This window comes from Populus trichocarpa, chromosome 4 (genome assembly GCF_000002775.5).
Source record: "Populus trichocarpa isolate Nisqually-1 chromosome 4, P.trichocarpa_v4.1, whole genome shotgun sequence".
NCBI lineage: Eukaryota > Viridiplantae > Streptophyta > Magnoliopsida > Malpighiales > Salicaceae > Populus > Populus trichocarpa.
Genome location: NC_037288.2, coordinates 21,728,573 through 21,749,998, shown reverse-complemented (window position 1 = coordinate 21,749,998; position 21,426 = coordinate 21,728,573). Strand labels below are relative to the sequence as shown.

The following is a 21,426-nucleotide window of genomic DNA, read 5'->3' as shown; positions in this document are numbered from 1 at the left end:
GATTAGAAATTTTGCTTCGTGATTTTTATACCAGATTTGATTCTCATATCACGAGTCACGAGTTAATCAAATTAACTTAGGATTTTTTTCTATGTTTTTTTATATTTAACTTCGATCTTTTTTCTATATTTTTTTTAAAATTTATTTTTTTATCCCGATATCAATACTCGGATCATGGGTTAGTCAAGTGAACCAAAATTGAGTTATGATTTTTTTTATAATTGATTTTTTTTAAAATTTCATCATTTATTGAGCCATGAGTTTTATGATTTTTTTTTCACTTTTTTTTTTAGGTTTATCCCATGTCATGGATTAATTAAGTTAACACAGCTTAACTTTATTCAGGGTTGACTCAATTTATCATTTTCTGAATATCTTTTTTTTTACATTAAAAAAACTCTGACACGACAGGTGATATAGCATGTGCCAGTTTAAAGTTTAAAACTAAACTGAAAGGGTGCATTGCTCTAATTATTGATAAATAAAACTAGGAAAAATGTCGGAAATATTTATTGCTCTAATTTAATTTTTGCTCTCATTTATCATAAATTAGCATTATTTATGAAAAAAATAAACTGTCCATGCCAACAGCACGCGGGAAGATTGACGGGCCATAAGGTTCCCAAGTCCCAATCATAGCAGTTTTATGCTACAATCCGCGCATGTTCTGCAAACCTAGCAATCATCAGAAAGCCGGGCAAAGCAAATATAACGTTCACAATTAATCTCCTTCGTAGAACAAGAACAAAGAAAACAATGCTTGGAAGCCTACGCTGCAAGAAGAAGAGAGGAAGTTTTGGCTTCCCAACTTGCACCCAGTTTAATAATAAATCAAAATTAATATTGCACGAGTTGCCGTGAACAAAATCTAATAAATATTGCAATGACTACTCTACGATTGGATGCAAGCAAACCTATAAAAAGTTTTTTTTTTTAAAAAAAAAAAATTGTTGGCAAACTATTGGCACGCTTAAATTAGCGCGAGATTGAAAAAACTAAATGTGGATTTCATTGAATAAACAAACCCTACCCTAGTATACATACATGCTTTGTTGCGATATCACCATGAAAAGGGGCTTGCTCCCAGCAAAAAAATCTCATTTTCAACATCTTTCACCCATTGACAGACCCTGTTGCAAGTCTTTATTGCCAAACCCTGCAAATTGAATACAATAAAAGAAGTTCAGCATCACATCTAAACTATTTGCCAAAAAGATACCAAGAACGATCATGCAATCCATTTGTAGAGTAATTTTACGAAGCGCAGCCAGCAGAAAGATTTAGTCTCATCAAATGAGAAGGCAACATAATTGAGATAGAGTATATTGAATATTTTTTATGAAACAAGAATATATATTAGTGATAAAAAGAGAATACGCAATTTATTTGGAGTTGGAGAATAGGTCACCCTCCACACTATGAGGACATCAAAAGAAGACGTCAAAATAATAATAAGCTCGGCCTTTAGCCTTTCACAATTAATGATCCCAGAAGGTTATCTGATATGCCCAAGAAAAATCTTGTTTGATAGCAGCTTATAAAGCTAGCCTTAGCTATGTGGCTGCATGGGCCTAAGGTTTCTTGCCTCGATGAACATGATGGTTTATTCACTTCATTTTTAGAACGCAAAAGCCAAGAACTTCAGCAAATGTCAAACCTTGTCTGCAAGTGGATCGAATGCCGCATAAAGTTCAAAATCCGGGGTGACCCAACAGAGAAGAACTGTCACACAAATAGACACAATTTCACCATGAAAGTATTTTAAACAAGTAAAAATTGAAACAAACATCAAGGAGCATGATTATGGTGTAGAATTCCAGATAGTGACAAATGAGGTTTGCTTAACAAAATAACAAACAGAACAACAATAAAACTTAACTTTGCAAGATACGTAGCATTATTTTTTCAATTCTAAGTTATGTGCGCTATAATAAATGTCTTGGCCCATAAATCTACAGCCACTGCCAACTTGAAAGAATATCTATGCAAAATGCATATACACAAGCAAGTCTAACAAGATGAGGAAACATATTCTTCATCTGAGCTTAGTACAGAGAAATGCTTACTAATGGATCTTCCATGGCTTCATAAACTATGGAGCATTTAAATACACATTGAAATTTTGTACTTTGTGATTATTTGATATGATCGAAATTTTAAAAAAATAATTTACCATAGTTTTCATCTCTTCTAAACTGAGTTTTGTGGGGCTCATTTCCATTATCGTGCATCGAAACATACAGTTTCTGGTAAGCTCTGTACAATCTGCAAAACAGGATTTTAGTTTTAAACTAATTCGGGTAACTCGGAATTTTCGAATAGTGCTCACCTCTAAAAGGCCCCAAGGTTCCACAGCTTTACCTTTTCTGCTGTCCTGGACTATTAATTGGTGCTGAAAACTCAGAAGATATGTATTGATCCAGATAGATGCTGCGATATATGAAATGCCAAAGTCCAGCAGGACCACCAATCCCAACAGATGGTTCCCTGAATCTCTCAGGAGAATCGGTTGGCTGTTGATGCTGCCCTAAACGAGGAGAAACAGATCCAGAACGAGGAAATGGATCGCCAGGCAAATCCTCAACATGTATCCCACCATCCAGCATGGATCTCTGAACTTCGCTAAGAACATTCGACTTCAGAAGAACCATTTCAATACGAATCCTATAAAATTTGTCAAATTTTAAATTTTTGAGTCCCAAATAGAATGGAAGAGAAATAAAAAGAACCATTCGCTCATTTCATTAAAAAGCATATGGGGAAGAAAAACCGATTGCATACTGAAATTCAAATAGAAAATGCAAGGTAATTTCGAATTCTCTACCCCTTCCATGCCCCATAAAATAATTTCCTAACATTGTTGGAAATATGAAGTTATGAATAAGAAGCAAAATTTTATTGATCTCAACATAATTTCTATGATAAGAAAATTAAAACAAGTGATGACAATAGTAATGACTTGACACTAGTGGGATTATTTGTTTCCTTATTTTAAGGCTCTACTTGCAATGAGCATGAGCAATGTGCTTTTCAGCTAGTATTAACTAAAAAATCTTAGCCAAAATTATTTTTATTTATTTTAGTACAAGTAAATCCAAACGTGTAATTTATGATGAAAATATATATTATAAAGGTTCAGTCATTAGGAGACAATAAGAAGCTGCTCTGGTTATCCCTTAAGTTGATGCTTTGGGAATTTATTGAAAGATGCATCAGTTGACTTTTCTTGTCCAAAAGAAAGTTACATTTTAGGCTATTATTCTATATCACATAGATTTTGATCATGTGAAACAAAAAAAACAAAAAGTTAGCAAACACGCATCTCCATATATTTCCTCTTTGGGAGACGAACAATCTATCATTTTTTCCTGTTCTCAACAATTCTCATGACTCAGATACCAGAATAAGGTCCCCTCCACTTCTCTCAATACAAAAATAGACAAGTCATTGAGTAAATTGGCAATCATCTTACCTGCAATCCTTAAGATGATAAAAGGCACCTGAACTAGTGGTAAGCAGCATCAAGTATGTGTCAACCTACAACAAAATTAAGTTCATGTCAATTCCCATCAATTGCTATACAATTAGGACTATAAAAACACTATTAATGTGGATCAAACAATTGCAGTCATCGATTGTCTTCTACAATCACTGTCCAGAAAAACAAGAGTATGATGAATTTGCTCAAACAGAAATGCAGCTAAACCATGTTTCACTCACTTCAAGATAATGGACATAAGCATACAAAAAGGCCATTGGATTATATCTTGGCAGGCAAATTGGCGAGAAAGATTCAGATGTCCTGCATAAAGTCAAAAGAATGTCAGGCCACAGTTTCAAAAGAGAATTCAGAAATTCCATCTTTAGGTTAAGACAACAATAACAAGCATTAATGGAGAAGATAACTATGCCTTTTTTTTTTTGCGGTGACTCTTGCATTTTCTAAGTTCTACTAAAAAAAAATTATGCAGTATTAAGCTAAATCATCCATCGGGACATAGAGCACATTTGTAATGGCAATGAAAATGAGAATAGCCTAGCAAAGTTGGAACTTGCAAGACAATGTATTAACTAAAGGATTTCTCAACAATGAGAGGACTATGAAACAACAAAAGTCCACTGGAAGTCAATTTTACTTGCCTAAATGATTCAGAAGACATTATAAAGTTGGAAAGTAACAGCATGTCATCAGGATGAAGAGAAGCTTTTTGAGCACCAACAAGACTAACGACCTGAAATTAAGCCCCAAGTCATAAACAGCTGTAGCATCTAAAGGAATTTCAAACTGGAAAATAAATGCAGTTTTTTAGAGATTGATGTTTCTAAAAGCCAAAAAAAGGGGGGAAAACAAGAACAATGGGGGAAAAGAGAAGGTATTAACTTTGTGTTTGCACATTAATATTGCAAAGAGGACACCAGAATCAGCAACATCTTGCAATATAGCACCTGCAGCTTGCCTCGTTGCATAAGCAAGGGGAAGACAAGTGTATGCATGAAGAAAAGTTGCTGGATTCCTGACAAGAGAAACAACAAAAACCCCATCAGCACCCTCCAATTTTAAATAGAGGTATAAAGACGTGCGCTTCGTATCTCATTTAACAACAAGAGGAAATGAAAACATCAGTTAAATAATTCATCAATAGAAAAAATAAGAAAATATCAGACAATTACAATCTTGTAAAGGGGAAGAAAAGGTGCACAAGAATTTCAACTCACTGATGGTCAATAACAAGAGAAATCAGAGAACCTCAAGAAATATGACCAGGGAAAACTAATGGTGAACAGAACCTCTATCATAGTTTACATATAACAAAATTGTCAAACTAAAATAGAGAGGATAGTTCAACTAAGAATGCTCAAACCAGGGATGGCAACCGAACCCGATGGAAATCCACCTGAACCGACTTAAATGGGTGTTTTCTTTTAGGATAGCTGTTGTTTCATATCAGACATGGATACCCAAAATTCATACTTGTTAGGTAATTGATAGGGTATGAATATTGCTAAAAACTAACTTGAAACCCAATCCAAATCTGACCTGAAATATATTGGCATACATATGTAAAAGATATTTGCAGTTTTACCATACAACACACACCCCGAATATATATATATACACACACTTTTTATTTTCATATTAGATAATAAATAGTGCTGGGGTAATGGGTATTTGAAATCCGATGAGTTAGGTATGGATATCCGATTTCCTTACATTTTGGGTAATGGGTGGGTGGGGTATTGATATTGGTCTTGGTTCCAGATGTGGATATAGATATATTAAAAACCCAACCCATAGGCACATATTGTCATCCCTAGCACTTACCAATCCATGCAGTTGGCCACTGAATCTCGTTGTTAGCTACTTAATGGTAATAATTAATAGATATTAGAATTTCTCGATATAGTATAAAGAACAAAACAAGTACAAATCATACCTTTTGAGTATAGGTTATTTAAACTTAGCAAACTTAGTTCTTATTAACAAAGTTTTTTAGGTAGGTATAATATATACTAGTTTTATAAGGTTGATATTTTGTCTTTATCACATTTCTTGTATTACAAAGTACAAGAGAATGATTTGCATTTTTGTCATGTTGTTCATTAAAATGTATAACAATGTGTTTTTTCTTTAGGTTATGGGGTTTAAAGTAGAGAAGTCTTAATTAATAAATTTGCATCTATGAGATAGGCCCTCGCAAAATCAACAAGCCAAGGAAAAAAAGTACTCCAACCACCTGAAGCAGAGATATTTTTTTATTTTCCAACACCAGCAAAAGGAGCCATGCGGAAAGAGTAGAGAACGAACCAACTTAATGAATGGATGAGAGATGAGAAGACAACATCTGTTCCTCCAAGCAATGGCGTCATATCAAACTTCGGATTTTTCTCAAAACATCTATTTACTGACTTTGTTAAAATGAGTATCATCTGCATCCATTTAGAGGAAAACATGAGAAAATATGAAGATCATGAGAGTTTTTGATCTATTTAAGAAAATGTCAGAAAATAATAAAAAAGGTAACACATAGAAAAGTGAAGTAGTGGAATTAATTGCTACCTGACCATAAATAAGTTCTAATTGCCCCTTCAACGATTCATATGGCTCTTCCGTGCAGCTGATGCAAACCAGGTAAATTGGTCCTTTCACGAGAAAAACCACCTGAACCCAAAAAGAAACATTCAGAGTTTGCAAGTCGGTCAATTCAGTAGATCTCTCTCATGCTCCTAATTAGAAATCCTATTACTCCAAAAGGAAGATGAAAGTAATAAAATAGGTTTGTTTGCATTAGATCCTCTTCATTTTTTCACTAACCAATGAGCTTCGAGAAGATACTTCCACAAAACACCAGCATGATTGTAGAAACTGCTATGAAAACCTTGAAGTAACATCTTAACTTGGAGCTATTTGAAATCATCTCCTAAAATTAAGGGGCTATTCTTTTATTTTTCTTAATAATTGAAAAAAAAATTGAATGAGCTTACCCAAATTAAAATAACAGGAGAACAAAAATTGTGCTACTTTATAATCCAGGTCGCAAAGAACAAAGGATTGATTAGAACATGAAGAATAAGAATATTTTTTTAAGGCCATATGATAAAATATAAACAAACCTGGTGTTTTCCTGCCCTAACCAATTTGATACGATCCCCCCTGAAAGGCAAATAATGAATAAATCTATTAAAGTCCTCAATAGAATGGACTTCAGATTAATAGCAATTCAAAGGATGTTCATGGAAAAAAATGAGAGTTCACAAGTTCATCCATGTACCCATTCTCCACGAATGAAATTATGGCCTGCAGTGTAGCTGAAAATCCTGCTAGCTTGTGTTCATCTCCATATCTGGAGGTAAATAAGAGAATTTGATCAGGAAAGCAAACATTGAAACAAAAGGTGATAGATTACACTATTGTTGTTTGCATCACTATGAATAAGAATTGTGTACTTCCTGATGTGAACATTTGGAACAAACCTGGAATATATTGGTTTTCCAGAATGACTCAACATAAAAAAATGCTTCTTCCTTTTCCTCCATGATATGGAAGCATCATCCTGCACTTCATTTATTAATCAAACAGGATGTAATATTGCACAAGTCCTCTTTTTATCATGTACAATGGTAGGTAAAAACAGTAAGCATACATGGTTGAAAATTCTGAAATATGCTTAACCATTGATCGATGCGAATATTCAAGAAGCTCTAGGTAATCTGAATTAGAAGTTATTAGTCATGGAAGAAATGAATGCTCCAAACAAAAATGGCACTTGGGAAGCCGTTGACTTGCCAAGGAAAAATAAGAAAGTAGGGTGCAAAAGGATGTTTACGATTAAATGCAAAACTAATGGAAGCATATAAAGGTACAAGGTAAGGCTTGTAGCAAAAATATTAACACAAACAAATGCCATTGACTATCAAGATACATTTGCTCTAGTAATCAAAATAAACTAAATTTGGGTGTTATTATCCTTAGCAGTGAATTTCAACTTCAACTGGCTCTTACATCAATTGGACATTAAAAATGCTTTTCTTAATGAAGACTTGGAAGAGGAAGTCTTTATGAGCATACCACCAAGGTTTGAAGAGGGAATTAACATACATAAAGCCTGCAGACTAAAAAAGTCTTTATATGGCCCCAAGCAATCTCCTAGAGCATGGTTTAAGCACTTTGGAAAGGCTATACAACATCATGGTTATGTCAAAGTCAAGCAGATCATACCATGTTTTATAAACATTCAAAAACAGGTAAAATTGCTATATTGATTGTTTATATGGATGACATATTCCTGACAGGTGATGACAATGTCAAGCTAAAAAGACTTGAGAAGAAACTTGTTGATAATTTTGAGATCAGGGATTTGGGTGCTTTAAAATATTTTCTTGGAATGGAATTTGCTAGATCTAAGAAAAGTATATTTGTCGATCAACATAAATATCTACTTAATTTAGTTGTTGGGATGCAAAGCAGTTAAAACACCAATTGAAGCCAACTTGAAGCTCCATCCTGCCAAAACTAAAAAAGTGGTGAACCGAGAGCAATACTAAAGACTTATGGCATATTAATTTATTTGGCCCCTACACACCCGGATATAGCCTTTGTAGTAAGTATGGTCAGCCAATTCATGCATTACTTTGATGTCGTTAATAGAATCTTGAGGTCTGTTGTTTAAGAAACATGAACATTTACATTTAGAAGTATACACTGACACAAATTTGACTGGAGGTGCAACTGATAGAATATCAAATTTTGGTTATTGCATCTATGTTGGAGGGAATTTAGTTACTTGGCAAATCAAAAAACAAAGTGTTGTGGCAAGGAGTAGTGTAAAAGCTAAGTTTAGAGCAATTGCACATAGGATTTGTAAAATTATATGGATTAAAAGGTTTTTAGAAGACTTGAAGATTCTTAACTCATCACACTCTAAGAATAAGGTAGCCATCTCAATTGCTCATAATTCGGTTTTTCATGATAGAACAAAGCATGTGGAAGTTAACAAGCACTTTATCAAAAAAAAAATTGGCAGTGGAATGATTTGCATGTCATATGTTCCAACCACCAAGCAAGTTGTTGATATACTTACAAAGGGACTTCACAAGAAACAATTTGACAACTTAATCAGCAAACTGACAATGGAAGATATCTTCAAGTCAACTTGAAGGGGAGTATTGTAAAATAAAAAAAAATTATATTAAGTTGTCTATAAATTTGGTGGTATTAGTGTGTTTGGTACTGCGGTAGCTGTTGTGGTTGTGCTTTGAAAAAAGTTTTTTTATAAAAAGTACTTTTAGTTGAGGTTGGTTTGGTATTTATATATGTTTGGTTAAAACTGTGGTTGAATTTGAGGTTGAACAAAAAGTAGTTTAATGCGTTTGGTTAAAAAATTGCTTTTCAAATTGAGGTTATAAAATAATTAATATATATATATATATATATATATATATTGATGGTTTTTAATTTAAATATTGTAGATTTAACTATTGTTATTACATCATGAAATAAATAATACTTTATATAAAATATTTTTTATTGTTCCATTAAACTATCTACAATTCCATCACGTATGAAATACATCCAACAATGACTACAGTTTTCTTGGTTTATTAAGAACTCAACAACATCAAGTAAAATATAATTCGGAACAAAATTAGGATTGCGATCAAATTCTGCAAATGCTACGTCATCAAGCGATCTCCGTCTAATTTATGTAGTGTCATTGAATAATGTTTAACACTAGTTTTTCGAATAAAACACAATTAAAAATAAAAAATATTTTTATTTTATTTTATTTTACTGGGTCGGACCCGGTTCAATGTATTTTTAGCTTTGGACCGGACCCGGTCCAGCCGGCACGTGAACAGTGGAGCATGCCTCCACTGTTCAGTGATTTCTCCGCGCGCAAGAAGCAGCAAAATACAGCTTGTGGTAAACCTGCGGCACAACCTTAATAAATGGTGGGTCCTACCAAAAAGATTGTGTTTCTTACTTAACCAAACAAGAAAAACTGTGGTTGCGGGTGAACCTCACCAGCTGCTTCTTGCGCACGGAGAAATCACTGAACAATGTAGCCATGCTCCACTGTCCACGTGAACAGTGGATCATGGCTACATTGTTCAGTGAACAGTGGAGGCATGCTCCACTATTCACTTGCCGGTCGGACCGGGTCCGGTCCAAAGCTAAAAATGCATTGAACCGGGTCCGACCCAGTAAAATAATAAAAACAAAAATTTATTTTTTATTTTTAATTGTGTTTTATTCAAAAAACTAGTGTTAAACATTATTCAATGACACTAAATAAATTAGACGGAGATCGCTTGATGACGTAGCATTTGCAGAATTTGATCGCAATCCCAATTTTGTTCTTGATGATATTTTACCTTGTTGGATTAGGAGTAGTTGCATGTTTATATAATGGTTATGCAATCAATTTCTTAATCACAGTTGAAGAATAAAATTACAGCACTTTAATTTTGATTGGCGTGCCTCCTAAGAACCTTAGGTGTGAAGCTTACGTTTTTCTATCCTCTAGGTGTAACTCCTAGAAACCCTATTACAGTATATTTGTGACGAATAAAAGTTTTCCTCCAATTTCCAAAGCGAAACAAAATTAAAAAATAAGTCAACAGATCAATAATTCTAGTATGAAGAAAAAAATTTAACCTCGTGAAGTAAGGAAAAATATTTTCTTGGTACTACTAACCTATAATACACATCACTTAACCACTTGCACCACCACCCCACCCCACCATCGCAGGCCACACCACCAACCACAACCACTAGTCATCGTCGTTGTCGTTGTCGTTGTCATTGTCGCTATCACCATCTCCATGTCCACCACCAACATCACCACTACCACAACAACCACTATCGTACAACCACCACCAATACTATTACTACGACAACCACCACAACAAATGCTACCATCATAACTACCACCACTATCATCACTATTTCTATCACGAGCATCATAGCTTTTCCCATCTTACTACCATTAATGAAAATAATATTTTCCTTAATACATCCAAACAATAGAAAATAACTCATTTTGCAGGAAAAAATGTTCTTAATATAGGAAAATATTTTCCACAAAAAAAGATGAACCATTTGCATGACTAATAGTTTCTACAATTTTCAGCAACTTAAGTCCTATGTTCCAATCATCAAACAACCTCCATTGAATTCCTAAAAATACACACGTTTAGGTCCATTCAATCCTATAGTTATTAACCATCAAAAGATCACTATTTACAGCCTCTAAAACAGCCCTAAATTTCAGATCCAGAATAGCCCCCTAGGCTGTCCTGCATCACAATGGTGAGTGAAATTCAGTGACCCTTGGTTCCTGTTCTATTTCTTCTTCTATTAGAACATATTCCCACTATTTTAAAACACAAGAGAATCCTCAAATTTAGGTTACATGGTTTCAAACGCATGCATTTTAAAGAAAATTGCTGAACAAACTCAGTCAAGTTTGGCAAACAACTTAAGCAAAAACTACTTTGCACATTTTCTTTTTTTCCTGAATAAAATCTTCTGTTATCTTAAGCAAAGCAAGCAAAAACATATATTTTGAAGGAGATATTTTTTTTTACAAAATTGACTTGTAAAAAGAAAGGCCGCAAAACTGATTTTTGGTCTACATGTCATCACCAAGATTTAAAAGTATCTATGATGCTTTTTCCCATAGCTAGAAATGTAAAAACGAACAAAAAGCAAAGCAAAGGTCACCCAGCAGCCAGCACCATTGCCTGAAAAATCTACCTAAAAGTAAAAAAATATTCATCCCTAACGGAGACTAAATTTTTTGCATCCACACAGGCCATGCAAAGAGGTCAAGAAACAAAGACCCGTAGTCTTATTATGAGACTCTGTTAACCACAATGCCAGTGCATACTTATGCATAGAAAACAAAACTTATACTCGATATCAAAAACTGGCAATTCCCATAACTAATTTTTCTTTTTTCAACAGATTCACAAATCAAATTTTAGAAATTCTAGCAGTTGAAGGCGTGGAACTGAAGCAAAGTTCAATCTGTTAAAATTCAGCTATCATAAATTCAAATTCACATTATCATCAGTTATTAATGCAAAGAATAAAAAACCAAAAGAGTACCTCATTGACATGTCGTTTACCAGGCAACCAGGCAGCTTGTGAATCAAAAACCCCATCGATACCACCATCATTTGCAACCTCGTGTATATCATCATCATCACTAGCGCCACTGCTCCCTCTCTCGCCAGCGTATCCACTGCTGCTAGGGCTGGAAGGCCCGTCCACTTCTACCTCAGAGTTCGTCCGCCTCCACACAACACTGGTGACGTCGCCACCGTCAATTCTGTCATCTTGATCATGGCTCGTTTCTTGGTGATTATTGCTGTTTTCACTCAGCGATTCGTGCTCTCCTTCTTCCTGTGCTATAGCGTCGTCCTTTTGTATGATGGTGCTATCGGATCCTTGTTCGAGTTTTAGGGATTTGAATTGGTTATCAAAAGGGTTAGGGCTGGGATCGTCAGCGTAAGAGGAGCTGGAATCGGATGAGGACATATTTGGAATTTCAGTAATTGCGAGTTGGCTTTAGTTAAACTTGGGGATTTGACAAGAAAATATATTTGTTTGCCCAAAGAGGAAGAGGAGACTGGAGAGGGATTTTTATTTTTTTCTTTATGGGTGTGTGGATTGTTTGGTAGCTGAGCTCCTCTACCAGTCTTTCTTTCTTTTTTTTGGTTTGATTCAATGTCTCTGCAATTCAGTGTCGTTGGTGCGCGAGAGAGGGACCAGTAGGTGGATTACTTGGATCCAACATTATTTGTCTCGGGTCTTCTCCACCCTGAACGGGTATGATCATTCTCTGATAAATACCAAAAAAGGGCATTATTGTAATCTTATAAACTATGTAACCATAGAAAAGCTCTGATAGGAAGATCACGGGTTAACGTGGAATGCAAATAATGCTCTGTTTTTTTCAACTCTAGTTTTTTTTTTTTTTATCCTTGTAGTACTAATTTGATAGCCAATTTAAGTGAATTTGGTGAAATATGGCAAGATTTAATAATAGTGAATCAAAATAAAAAAGATGGAGAAAATAAGTAGTTGTTCAAAAAATTGACATGAAAAGTCACTTTCATAGTTAATCTTTTTAAATAATAAATTTTTTATCCCTTTACATTTTGAAAATTTTATTTTTGCTTGAAACTTCATTTTTTATTTTTTTATTTTTGGTTTAAGAGATGAAAAAAGAAGTTACTAGATTGCAATAATAGAGAGAAAGTCTCGACTAACACTGATTTAGACTATAAAACAAGTCAGTTTTTGTATCTAAAAGTTTTGTTAGATGAAGGGAGTTCCACTAGGATGTTTTTTGGCATTGATACTGCTTAAAATGGTAGATTCGAGCTCGAGAAAGTTTTTTTATTTGAATTTAGTTTGGGTTTTTGAACTAATTTTAAGGTTATTTAAGGTCATAAATGAGTTTATCAAGGTTTTTATGATGTTTTTAGGTGTTTTGAATAAAAATAAATTGAAAATCAAAATTTTAGGCATGAAATAACCATGCCATGATTTTTTGACGACCCTCTAGTAATCGGATTTTAGTGTTGTAGACGACGCGTCATCTTTCCTTTAATATAAAAAAAATTAAGTGATTTGACGCATTGATCATACCTTTTTTTATGGGTAAGGCACTCAGGCCCATACGCCCTTGGCCTGTTTTGTTTTTTTTTTCTTTTTTTCTACATTTTACACTTTGTTCCTTTTAAATAGATTGACTATAAAATAATTTGAAATGTTTTTTATTAGATACCTTTGAATTTCTTTTTCTAATCATAACCCTTTTATATTAGTGGGTGTTCTTTTTATACAACATTTCATAATTACTAGTTACATGACCCGCGCGATGCCACGGGTTAATTTGTTTTGCATAAAAAATATCAAAAACAATTAAGATTTAAAAGTGTTAGGTCTTTCTGCAAAGCTATACCCAAGAGTCTTGGGTTTGGCTGCAATGTCTGACCTAAGAGTAATATTTATAATATTAATAATAACATTAAACTTGCATGACCCAAGTTTAAGTGGGTTTGACTGCAATACCAGACCCAATAGCATTGGATGTAGGTCTGGCTGCAAGGTCGTGTTATAAAAGTGTGATAATTAAATAGATTAATTAAAAAGAAAAAAACAAAGAAAAAAAACTAATGAGAAAAAAGAAAAAAAAATTGAATCAATTAGGTTAACTCGTCAAATCAGGTTAACCCATCAAACCTGAGATTCGTGTCATGAAAATGTGATAACTAAATAGAAAAAAGATTTATATAAAGAAATTTAACATTAACAAACTAAACTAAATGAAAAAAATTAATTAAAAAGAAAAAAAATCCAGGTTAACTCGTCAAACCAGATTAACCCATCAAACCCAGGATCAAACAAAAAAATTCATTAAAAAAACAAAAAAAAATTAAAAAAAAAACAATTTAACGTTTCATTTAATTTTTAGTATACAATACAATACAATATAAGATAATATAATATATTAAAGATGTGAAAGTGAAAGGAGTGAGAAAGTTACAATAGTTTTCCCACGCCTTTTAAAATATTAATTAATTTTGTTTTAGATTTTAATCAATCGTTGTTTTTTTATTAAATATTGCTCGATCTTTTATTCTCTTTCATGATATTTTATAACATTAGGTGATGTTCTTTTTTCTACATCTCTCCACGGTGATTTTATAAAAATGCATAGGAATGATGAATATTTATAGAGAATTTAGAAAACTAGTTGTTATCCCTTATATGAAAATATTTATTTCATAAAATCATAAAAAAAAAAAGATCATACAAAAAGTTAACTAGCCCTAGCTCGCACTCAATTAGTCTGATTCTAACATTCTTTAGCTGATTCTTGTACTTTTGCAAATTAGCTTTTTTTTTGGATCATACTTTATTTTTCTCAAAGTTTATATATCCAACTAGATTCAGATATCATTTATTTGTATGTCTAACATAAATGATCCCCTTAATAAATTTTATAATATGCATAGAGTGAGTCATGGTTGTCATCAGTCATATTAAGCTATGTTGCCATTATAGAGGAAAAAAATAAAAAGATTTGACTACTTTAAGGTCCCGTTTGTTTGCAGGAAAGTGGTTTTTTTTTAAAGTGGTTTTCTTGAAAAGTAAATTCCTGAAAGTGAATTACTTTCCGATGTTTGGTAGTGTTATGGAAAATAAACTGGAAAATATTTTTCAGTGTTTGGTTATGTTATGGGAAATGAACTGGAAAATAATGTATTAATGAATTAATTTTTTTTTTCAAATTTATCTAATATATGAAAAATATTTAATATAAATATTTAATCACTAAATTTACCTAATAACTTTTAATTTGAATTTATTAATCATAGAGATTGGTTCATTTCAAGCTGGTCATTTTTTACGAATCTAATTGTCTGTTTAGGTCAATATTTTTAAAAAAACAAAATTGATATTTTTTACTTCAAATTAATTTTTCTTGTATTTTTAGATTGTTTTGATGTTCTGATATGAAAAATAAATTTTAAAAAATATTTAAAATATTATTTTAATATATTAAAAAAAACATTTTAAAAAGCAAGTGTTATTACCCTTAAATCTGTTTTTTGCCCTTTATATTTGTTTTCTTTTAAACAAACATTATTATATTTAGATTAATTTTAACTTTAATCGATTTAAACAAAGAAGAAATGTTTTAAGTGGAGTCCACATAAATTGTCCATATACACTTTCATCTGCCCTAAATTTTGATTGACCCATAAAAATAAAAAATAAACACATTTGCATATAGAAACAACATGGGTAGTCATAGTCGCTGCCCCCACCAAATTAATCCCTTACAGTCGTTACTGGTCAGTGCACGTTTTGAGAAAAGAAAAGTGTTTTCCTTTCTAAGGAAAACACTTTCCTGGCAAGAAGGCTTTTTTTTTTCCATTGACCGAATTCAGTTTCCTTTGACCAATTTTTTTTATGCTTACAAAACATGGGAAAGTGAGAAAAATGGTTTCCGGAAAAATGAATTCCTGGAAACAAACAAGGCATAAGTTTTACTCTTTTATATTTTAGAACACAATCTTCAAGATAGTATTTTATTGACTTGAAATCGTACAATTTTCTTTCTTACTTATTATACTCAACATCGTTATGACTCGTCTTTTTTTCTAAGAATGAAAATCTAGTTATGCTAAAGGAAATATATTATCACCTTATAGCATCCTATCTAAAATAAGTTGCATTGTCATTTGTTATTTATTTCTCATGGTTTGTTGTGCTTAATATGTTAGTGGTCTATCTACATGGATGATAACGAGTATACTGCAATGAGTTAAACCCTGAGTAGGTTTAAGTTTATCCATTCTAAAGTTAATGTAACTTTTATCACTCCTAGTTGTTTGGTAAATTGACATATCTACATCCATTTACTATTGATCATAGCTTATGACTCTTAATAGTTTATCAAGCCATGTCAATGAATAATTGGATGGATTAATTTTGGGCTTTATTGAACCTGATCCAAACCCTATGAGGAGTTGTCACTGGACATTTTGTTTATACAATAATGGCCTATGGAAAATGACCTTAAGTCCATTTATCCTATAGTTCAAAGGTTCACTTACATTTTTTGTTGAATGAGATTCTTATGCCCAATCCTAAATAGCCAGGTAGTAACCATTATAGGTTTATCTATTTAGAGATAGGATCTAATGACATAAATGTTTAGGACTTACAAAGAAAGTTAATACCTCCGATTGACACACAAGTGTCGTTAATGGATACCAAACCTTAATGTTTAAAATTTAAAAGGAAGATATGTTTTGGAAACAAGAGAGACCGATGTATTACTCCTTATTAACATTTAAAATAATAGCTTGTTATGAGTTTATCTATCTCAAAAACTATGAGTGAATAATAAAACATTTATTTTTGGCATTGTTTTAAAAAGGGAAAAAGGTTTTTAAAAGGGGTTTTAGAATGTCTGCCCATAAGAGTTTTTTAATATGCATGAACCCTCTATGAATTTTATAAACAAGTTATAAAGCGCAATGTAAATGTATATATGAGTGTGAACATCATACATAAATAAGATATAAACTTTGAAGGATTTTACCTAAATATGTAAAACCAAAATGACTTAAAAATACATTGAATATATTTACAATATACATTCATCCATAAAATACATTATGTTAGAAAACACAAAAACAAATTCAAAGTATCCATATATATATATATATATATATAAACACATATAATCAATCTTAAAATATATTTAAACCTAACTATTTCATCATTATTATTTATTCAAATCAACCATAAACCAAAATAATCATTCCTAAAATATTTAAGGTTCAAAATGAACCTTTTCAAATGGATAAGGTGGATTAATATAGGCTGAAACAATGGGTGGAAATGTTGAAACAATGCTAGAGAAGTTGGTAGTGGTGGCTTGGATTACACCGCGTTGTTTGGCTAAACTATTAGGAGATGAGGCACTCCAATCTATGGGAAGCATCATTTCCTCTTCTTTCACCTGGTGGTAGGGATGTAAGTCACCATTATTTAAAGAAGGAGATTAGTGGTTGAAAAGTTTTGGCTTTTTTGCCCTTTTATGCTGTTTGTTTTGAATAAATTGGATTGCAACGCGCCATCAAGCTTATTAGTTGGGAGAGGTGATGCATGGACCATTTAGCAGGATGTACCACCCCTTTCTCTATAGATTGGAGCTAGAAATCATAGTCCCCACCATTGGTAGGAAGAGATCATATGGGCTGAAATTACAATTATTTTTTAAAAATAATTACAACCACGCTCACAAACACCTTAATATTTCATTGTTTTTTTAAATTTATTGTATAATAATATAATATAATATTAGAAGACAAGGACCAGTTCGTGGTTGCCTGCGGTTTTCTCACCAACCCCAAATATTCCCAAATCGTCCCCGGCTCCCTCCCCCCCGCAATTTCAACTTACGAAACACTGAAAATAAACATCCCGCCGGCCAAAAGAAAATATTTCAAAATGTTCAAATAAAAATTAAACACAAAAAAATTGCCTTAACAAAAAAACATCTCAATTCTTCATTCCAGTTTCGTGTACAATCTCGAAGAAGTTAGCACGTGACAGGAAAAAAAAACTACCACACCGAAGACGTCCAAAAAAAATACACTACAATTGACTATTCAAAAATGGAGCAATTCCATCTATCACATACGTATTCTAACGTAAGAAATTCCTTTCTCTCTCTGTGTAAAAATGAAAAATCCCCGTTGTTATTTTCTCAAAAAGACCTCAAATTTGTTTTTTCCCCTCTCTTTTCAGTCTTGGAAGCCAGTTTTTTCCCAAATTGCATTTCTGACCCTACTAAGATCCCTCCCTTTCAAAGTCCTCCCTATTCCTTCATGAACCGAGAAGGATGCGATCCTTGACCTAGCCATCTGCCTCACCAATAACTCGTGAGGTGGGACCCTCACTCCGCCATCAAAATAATCATCACCGTCCACATCATCATCATCATCATCAACATCACCACGATCATCAACAACGTCAGATCCCCTTCGGTACTCGTTCTTCAATATCCTCGACCAGTCCGGTATATTCACCGGCAGCGACGATGGTGTTCCGCCTGTTTTTTCCCTGGAATCTGTCGGTCTACAGGCAGCAGCGGCGGAAGTTGACTTCTTGACGAGTCGCGGACTGAGGACTGGCTTGCGGAAGTCGGGCGAGATAGAGAGAGTAGTGGTGTGGTGGTAGATGTCGGACTCGTCGAGTTCGAAGGGTGAGTCGTGAGAGAGTTGCGCATGGTGGTTGAGGTCAGTTGAAAGGAATCGGTACTTTTGTCTGGCAAAATAGCTGTTGCTGGTGGCCATTTCGAAAGAATGGAGGAGTTGTGGTTAGGGGATATTGATCTACTTTTATAGAGCTTGGTTGAATAATGGACAGGGAGGAGAGAGAGAGAGAGAGAGAGAGAGATATTTTATAGTATAAGATGTTTTTTAAATTATTTTTTATTTAAAAATATATTAAAATAATATTTTTGTAAAATTAATTTTTAATAGTAATATAAATAATAATTGAAATTTTAATAAAAAAATAGTTTCCAAACGATATCTCTTTTATTTTCTATGCTTCTCTATATCTTTTTTTTCTCTCTAAAATTACAGGATATCCCTACTAGTTTTATATTATTTTCAATAACACAAGAGTTAAATTGTTGATATCATTTCTTAAACAATATAAATATAGTTTTTGTTTTTGCACTCCAATAAAAAAATTATTTTAATAAATTATTTTTATTTTGGTATATTTAATATTAATACTTTTAGTTTAAAAAAAACATTGAAAAAAGTTTAATTGATGAAAAATCTTTTAAATAATATATTTTAATATTTTTGATAGATATATAAAAATAAATTTTATTTGATAAAAAATTCATTTGAACTCTTTATTTCAATTAGTTTTTTTCTTTTAATTCTTTATTTTAACTTTTTCGTTGACGATGCTTTTAAGGAAACTACCATGTTACAGGTCTTGTTTGGAATTATGATAACGGTTGTGGTTTAAAGTATTTTTTACTTAAAAATATATTAAAATAATATATATTTTTTATGAATTTATTAATTATTTTTAAGATCAACACATCAAATGATAGAAAAATATAAAAAAAAATTAATTTTTTTTTTTAATTTGAGGGACCTAAACAGCGCCATAAAGCATCGCCAATTTCCTGTTTTTTCAATGAGGTTTGAGGTATTAGCATTTTACATTCAGAACCTGCATTTTGTTTAAATCCGACCTCATTTATCATCGGATTAGTGATTAGTCATTGTATTTGGCAACTACCTCTTTTGGGGCTGAGGTACCCAAATTTTCAATAATTAGGTGGGTTTAATTGAACATTTCTAATTTTAATTACATAGTTATAGAAATTAGCTGAAATGAGTCGTTTTTTTTTTTTTAATAAACCTCTTTCGATTATATTAAAGTTTTGATAAAAATGGGATGCAAACTAAGAACCCTTTTCATTTGTTCATCCAACAGTGGTCTTTAGTAAATAATTATAATTATAGTGCATTTATTATGGTTATTTGGAAACATTGTAGTTATAATACCAAATAATAAGATAAGACTTATTATATAATAAGTACAAGTACTCATCAATTCATAATTATTTAAAAAATATTTTTTTTTCATGACTTCAATAATTATTTTCTTCTACACAGAACAAGTAGTTTTTTTTCTTGTAGTTGTGGTAATTATCAGAAAATGGAGTAATAAGTTAAATTATTTAAAAAAAGAGATGAGTTCTTTTGGTATATTAAATTAATCTATTTAGCAGTTTGTAATCACTTTTATTACGAAGTAAATAGTATTCCTTAGGTAATAAAAAATGGATTTCATATTTTTTTACAATTTTTATTATAATTTTAACTTGGATTTTGTTTTTCTATCCATATTTTATCGAGAAATTTTTATATTATTTATAGAGTAACTACTCATACTTGTTTTATATGAAAAATAGATATAATTAAAAAAGAGAAAGTCTAAGTATAATATTTTTATTATTTTTTATGGATCCTGAATTTGATTTTTTTTCTTAATTTATTTATTTTTAAATAGATTCAAAAGGATATCACCTATTAAACTTGAGTATCATGAATTGTTTTCATTTTTTATTACCATTAGTTTTTAAGTCGAAGAAGAGCAAAAATAAATCAAGAGAGAACCACAGTAAACAAGTTTGTTAAATGCTATTGTTTGAGAGTGTGGTTACGATTGCTTTATTTTTATGCCGAAATGTATCAAAATAATATTTTTTATATTTTTAAAAATTATTTTTGAGATTAGCGCATCAAAATAGTCCAAAACACATAAAAAAATTAATTTTTAACAAAAAAAATGAATTTTTTGGGAACATAGTTTGAACTGCGTTCCCAAACAATGCCAAAACAAAAATGCATTAAACTTGTTTCTTTTAAAAAAACAAATACACTAATAATAATAATAATAATAAAAAGTTAACTTAAACATGTTAAGCTTTAAATAAACATGATAATATTTTCTTTTTCACATTCACAAATTTATATTTTACATATCAAGTCAAAACTAATTTTAAATTTTAATTAAAAGATAAAGATATTAATGTATATTTATAACTCAAGTCTATTATGTCTCTCTTTAAATCAAAATGTATGTGTCTGTTTATGAGTGTGATTGCGGTTGCTTTCAAAGTGTTTTTAATGTTAAAATACATCAAAATAATTTTATTTTTAAAATTATTTTTAAGATTAACATATCAAAACAATTCAAAACATATAAAAAAATTAATTTTTATTTTTTTTAAATTTTTTATACAGTACGGTTTCACCGCATTTTCAAACGGTGATTCGAAATATAGAAACAAAGCAACATTTTTCATTCGTCGAAGGAAAAAGGTAGAAAGAAAAAAAATATCGAACTTTCATGGCAGGGGAGAGGAAGAAGGGATGGCGGGGGCCCGGGGGGCTGTGCTGAGGTCCTTATCATGGACAATCGCCAAGCCCCACGACAATCCACTACAACTACCATCTGTCGTCACCACCATGGACTTCACTCAGGCCACAAGCTTTTATTCTCGTATTATTACGATTTTGTGTGTTGAAAAAGAATGATCGACATGCTCAAAAGGGGCTTCAAGAAGACGACATAGACATGGAAGCTTCTGGCGTCAAAGTGGATCCTAAGTCCAAAACTTGTTCTTGATTAACCAGAACTATTCCTAATCCCATCGACACTCCTTACGAAGGTGGCGCTTTTCAAATTGATGCCACTCTTTTAGGTAACATAATCCGACGACTTAAAACAAACCCTCACAGATAAGAAATTTCAGTTTTTGTTTATGTCTTGGCGATGCTTGACAACTG

The 21,426-nt window shown here is 32.1% G+C and overlaps 2 protein-coding genes across 8 annotated transcripts; both read right to left on the bottom strand.

Moving 5' to 3' along the window:
- Nucleotides 1-488: 488 nt before the first annotated feature.
- On the bottom strand, nt 489-12,335 carry LOC18098198 (vacuolar fusion protein MON1 homolog). 7 transcript variants are annotated; one of them, XM_024599873.2, is made up of 15 exons: nt 11,612-12,335; nt 6,973-7,052; nt 6,771-6,842; nt 6,613-6,652; nt 6,059-6,160; nt 5,807-5,928; nt 4,382-4,514; nt 4,141-4,232; nt 3,721-3,802; nt 3,473-3,537; nt 2,362-2,664; nt 2,174-2,265; nt 1,658-1,722; nt 1,045-1,156; nt 489-675 (listed from the first exon to the last, which is right to left on the bottom strand). In XM_024599873.2, exons 1-14 carry the CDS (start codon nt 12,041-12,043, stop codon nt 1,061-1,063), a joined length of 1,776 nt encoding a protein of 591 aa, XP_024455641.1. In that variant the 5' UTR covers nt 12,044-12,335; the 3' UTR covers nt 489-675; nt 1,045-1,060. The 7 variants fall into 7 exon arrangements, 4 of the variants coding, with proteins under 4 accessions (XP_024455641.1, XP_024455642.1, XP_006384903.1 ...); XM_024599874.2 differs by having other exon boundaries at nt 489-667; XR_002981487.2 differs by lacking the exon at nt 1,658-1,722.
- Nucleotides 12,336-17,580: 5,245 nt separating this feature from the next.
- On the bottom strand, nt 17,581-18,481 carry LOC18098197 (uncharacterized). The gene has a single exon (XM_024598938.2). The coding sequence runs from the start codon at nt 18,391-18,393 to the stop codon at nt 17,842-17,844; it is 552 nt and encodes a 183-aa protein (XP_024454706.1). The 5' UTR covers nt 18,394-18,481; the 3' UTR covers nt 17,581-17,841.
- Between the last annotated feature and the right edge of the window lie 2,945 nt (nt 18,482-21,426).

Bases quoted from the DNA above. Each gene is read 5' to 3' on its own strand.
- LOC18098197 (XM_024598938.2), bottom strand. From the start codon at position 18,393: ATGGCCACCAGCAACAGCTATTTTGCCAGACAAAAGTACCGATTCCTT.
- LOC18098198 (XM_024599873.2), bottom strand. From the start codon at position 12,043: ATGTCCTCATCCGATTCCAGCTCCTCTTACGCTGACGATCCCAGCCCT. The intron at 6,161-6,612 runs GTTTGTTTATAT...TTTTGGGTTCAG, and splicing joins TTAGGGCAGGAAAACACCAG to GTGGTTTTTCTCGTGAAAGG. The intron at 1,723-2,173 runs GTAAATTATTTT...TTTGTGTGACAG, and splicing joins TAGAAGAGATGAAAACTATG to TTCTTCTCTGTTGGGTCACC.